This window comes from Gossypium hirsutum, chromosome D04 (assembly GCF_007990345.1).
Source record: "Gossypium hirsutum isolate 1008001.06 chromosome D04, Gossypium_hirsutum_v2.1, whole genome shotgun sequence".
NCBI classification, from domain to species: Eukaryota; Viridiplantae; Streptophyta; class Magnoliopsida; order Malvales; family Malvaceae; genus Gossypium; species Gossypium hirsutum.
Genome location: NC_053440.1, coordinates 17787772 through 17791694, shown reverse-complemented (window position 1 = coordinate 17791694; position 3923 = coordinate 17787772). Strand labels below are relative to the sequence as shown.

The 3923-nt window shown below is 34.3% G+C and overlaps 1 protein-coding gene across 2 annotated transcripts; it reads left to right on the top strand.

Moving 5' to 3' along the window:
- LOC107899757 (CDP-diacylglycerol--glycerol-3-phosphate 3-phosphatidyltransferase 2) lies at positions 1 to 3695 on the top strand. 2 transcript variants are annotated; one of them, XM_041092085.1, is made up of 7 exons: positions 1 to 743; positions 1197 to 1294; positions 1410 to 1460; positions 1754 to 1867; positions 1950 to 2006; positions 3048 to 3133; positions 3215 to 3695. In XM_041092085.1, exons 1-7 carry the CDS (start codon positions 305 to 307, stop codon positions 3333 to 3335), a joined length of 966 nt encoding a protein of 321 aa, XP_040948019.1. In that variant the 5' UTR covers positions 1 to 304; the 3' UTR covers positions 3336 to 3695. The 2 variants fall into 2 exon arrangements, with proteins under 2 accessions (XP_040948019.1, XP_040948020.1); XM_041092086.1 differs by lacking the exon at positions 3215 to 3695 and having other exon boundaries at positions 207 to 743; positions 3058 to 3133.
- Positions 3696 to 3923: the final 228 nt, after the last annotated feature.

Here is a 3923-nt window from a genome sequence, read left to right as displayed (position 1 = left end):
ACACTTCTATTCCATTCCATTCAACCAAACAAAAGACTTAGCTATTACGCCTCTATTCCATTACACTTCTATTCTATTATTCTATTACACTTTTATTCCATATTCCATTACACTTCTATTCTATTACTCTATTACACTTTTATTCCATTACTGTGTAAGTAGCATCTAAGGTTGTATTAAGCTTTTTTATATTTATATTTTGATTCGCCCACAGCGAATTTGACATAATTTAGGGAGAGCTCAACACTCGGAGGACATCTCAGAGATGCGAAGCTCTTTAACTCCATAAATTAAACGCCCCAAAATGTCAGGACTGAAACTGAGCCTGGTAGCTTCAATCTACGTCAAGCCCCGCCAATGGGTCCGAACAATAACCACCACCCGCCCTCCACCTCCACCTCCACTCCGCCTAACTCGGCGCATGACTGCCCTTTTCTCACCCTCCACCCATTTTAGCAATTCCCTTCTTCCCAAAAAAAACCTACTTCCTCTTGTGAGATTTGCCTTTCCCAACTGCTTCTCTTCCTCAGCAAACAATAAAGGAGCTATCAACGGATCGGGTCCCGGATCGGACCGCATTCTTGCAGATATGGATCCCGATTCCAAACCCTCGCCGTTGATTGAACCCCAACCACAAATGCGCGACCCTAACTTCCCTTCTGACAATTCTTCTTCCAAAATTTTAACTTTGCCCACTGTTTTAACACTCGGTCGCGTCGCCGCCGTGCCGCTCCTGATTTTCAGTTAAGTTTATCTCTCTCTTTGTTCTTTTTAAATTTTATATAACTATATGTAAATTGAATAATTTTATGTTATCATTTGTTTTCCTTTTGGAAATTTTTGTTGGTAAGTTACAATTTTCAATGAATCGACAATAATCAATTGATCATCAACTGTTGTATTCCAATTATATTCCAGTTCTTCCTCCGTTTATGCTTTGTAGTAGTTCAATTATACCTTTTAATTGCTCGGACGAGTGTTTATAATTGTATTGTAATTGTGTTTGTGTTTGTAAACTCTTAAAAAATATATATCGACTATTGTATTACTTTAAATAGTAACTTAAGTAACTCGTTAGCAAAATCCTTTGATGTATGGGCGGTGTACTTTTGATCTCCAATTGCAATTGCTAACTATATTGCTAATGTGAAAATTTTGTATTCCATGAGACTAATCGAATGGTTTTCTGTCTTTAGCCTTTTATGTGGATAGTTGGTGGGGAAGGACTGCTACTACCAGTATATTTGTTGCGGCTGCCATAACTGATTGGCTTGATGGGTACATTGCTAGGAAGGTATGGCTTCGACCAACCCCCTATTCAAATATGATGGAAGCCTTGCTGTTCCCCTCATTTTGTAAGATTTAGTTACTTTTGTTGATCGGAGTATAACCTTTGTTATTTCTTTCAGATGAAGTTACATTCTGTCTTTGGTGCGTTTTTGGATCCAGTCGCGGACAAGGTTTGTTTTTTCCTTCCCTTTTTTATATGCTGAAATTTGTGGATTTCTTCAGTACAGTTTAATTGCTATAGTTGCTGTATTAACGTGTTTGAATGTTGAACCATTTAGCTATGAGGCTCCGACTCTTCTTTTTTTTTTTTCCTTGAAATACTCATGTCCTGTGATTGATACATATCCAGGCATGGGTATTGGGATAGGACCCTTTAAAGACCATCCAAATACATGGAAAAGCTTAGAGAAAAATTAGCATCGCCATTTGATATTTCATCTGACCCCATGCCTGTTGAATGTAGCTTATGGTTGCTGCTACATTGGTTTTACTATGTTCAAGACCTTTGAATGTTGCCAACTTTGGGCAAGTGCCATGGCTACTGATAGTTCCATCGATAGCCATTATTGGAAGAGAGGTAATATATCCTATAGCCAATCTTTTCTATATTTTATGAATCATTTATAGATATTTACAAGTAGCTGGCAACTTATTTGTAGATAACGATGTCTGCCGTTAGGGAATGGGCTGCTTCTCAGAATAGTAAGCTTTTAGAGGTATGTTTTTTACTTATAAATTAGGGTAGTGTTTGGAAACTTAGATTTTAAACTTTGGATTTCGGATTTCAAAAATATTGCAAATTAAGTGATAATACACGTACAAATGCAGCATTCATCATTATTTCTCAAATCTATGGATTTCCTAAAGGCCTATTTAGAATTCATGAATTTAAAATTCTTTATTTGGGAAATAAACTATTTAAAATTCAAGATTTCATTGTTTGAATAATTAAAATTTGGATTTGAATTTCAATTAATTTGAGCTTAAAATTCATCTTTGTTACTGTTCATAATGAACAATGCGAGAGTAGGAACTATAGATCCTTTGGCTGTTTCTTAATTTGGTTACTTTGTTTTGAAATAGCATATGGTCTATTCTAACATAATTTACGAATGTATTAATTAAAATCTAGATTTTGGTTACTGTTCATAATCAACAATGCTGGAGCAGGAACCATTAGTATTCAAAACTGTTTAACTTTTTTTTTTGTTACTTTGTTTTGCTCGACAACAATAAAATACTTATTTGATAGAATAAGCTTGATTACAAATGATCAGATCACCAAAAAGGCACACTGCACTTTGCTTGGCACTGTCAATTAAAAAACACTCTGAAACATGAGATTTGAGTTTTCTAAATTCTAAGTATTAAAATGGATTTCAAAATCCAGATTCTTTTCTCTTTTGAAATTGAGGATGAATTTGCTTAAATCCAACTCCATTTTTTTATTACACATCCAAACAAAAGAATTGGATTTAAAAAATCCAAATCCAAATTTTATGCCCAAATCAAGTTTGCAAACATATCGTAAGGAATTTATGAATTTGACAAATTCATACCTTTTGTACTGAAACTCAACTAATTTATTCGTAATGTATGCATTTCATTCTACAATTAATTTAGCAAATGAAATCCAAATTTTCAAAATCATATTCCCTTGCGCACCATAAAAGGTTTTTAGATCATTTTGGTTTTCTGATGAGGAAATGCTCGAGTTTTGGTTGGAGTTTATTTATTAAGTTTGATATATTTATCAGGCTGTTGCAGTTAATAATTTGGGAAAGTGGAAAACTGCCACACAAATGGCTGCACTAACCATCCTTCTAGCTACGCGGGATAGCAGGTTTATAAACTGCCCTAACAATCCTGGTTGAATCATTCTTTTAGTGTCTAACTATTTTTCTTTATTTTTACCTTTGTGCAGCCTTGGAGAAGCTGGGATTTTAGTAGCTTCAGGTGTTATTTTGCTTTATATTTCAGCTGGACTTTCGGTCATGTCATTAGCTGTCTATATGGGGAAGATATGGCAAGTATTACTAAAGTAGTTATCTTCACTGTGTATATTTAAGTCCAGTTCTTTATTTAGCCGGATTAAGGATAAAGCCCTTGCTTTTGGAAGTTCCTTTCGAATTGAACTGTTTGAATGAGCGTAGTATGAATATAGATTTGTGGGCTATTCCAAGGTCTTATAAATTTCTAGATTCTTTTCATGTCAATATAAGCAATGATGGTTTAGATGTCGAAACTAGGCATCTTTCATTTTTGTCGCTACAGTGAGGGCTGACCGATAATTTGCAAGTGCAACTAGAGATGAACAAAATCTCAGTGAACTTTTGTACTGTAAATGACTGTTAGTACTGGAGTTGCTGGTGATATCATATACACAAGTGATCATATTAGAGGCAGATCACATCATCTATAGCAATGTTGAGTTTTTAAATTTGGAGTTCCAACAGCATCTAAAATACCATTCCTATACTTAAGACTCTGGTCTCATTGTATATATACATGCATACATGTATAGTTAAGTTGAATACCTTATTATATGTTGATCTATAATGATGAATTTATTGCGAAAATGATATTAGATAATTATCAAGTTCTAACTAACATTTATAGATAATTCTATTTTT

Coding starts and splice junctions, on each gene's coding strand:
- LOC107899757 (XM_041092085.1), top strand. CDS start 305: ATGTCAGGACTGAAACTGAGCCTGGTAGCTTCAATCTACGTCAAGCCC. Junction 744..1,196: donor CGTGCCGCTCCTGATTTTCA/GTTAAGTTTATC, acceptor TTCTGTCTTTAG/CCTTTTATGTGGATAGTTGG. Junction 1,868..1,949: donor TAGCCATTATTGGAAGAGAG/GTAATATATCCT, acceptor ACTTATTTGTAG/ATAACGATGTCTGCCGTTAG.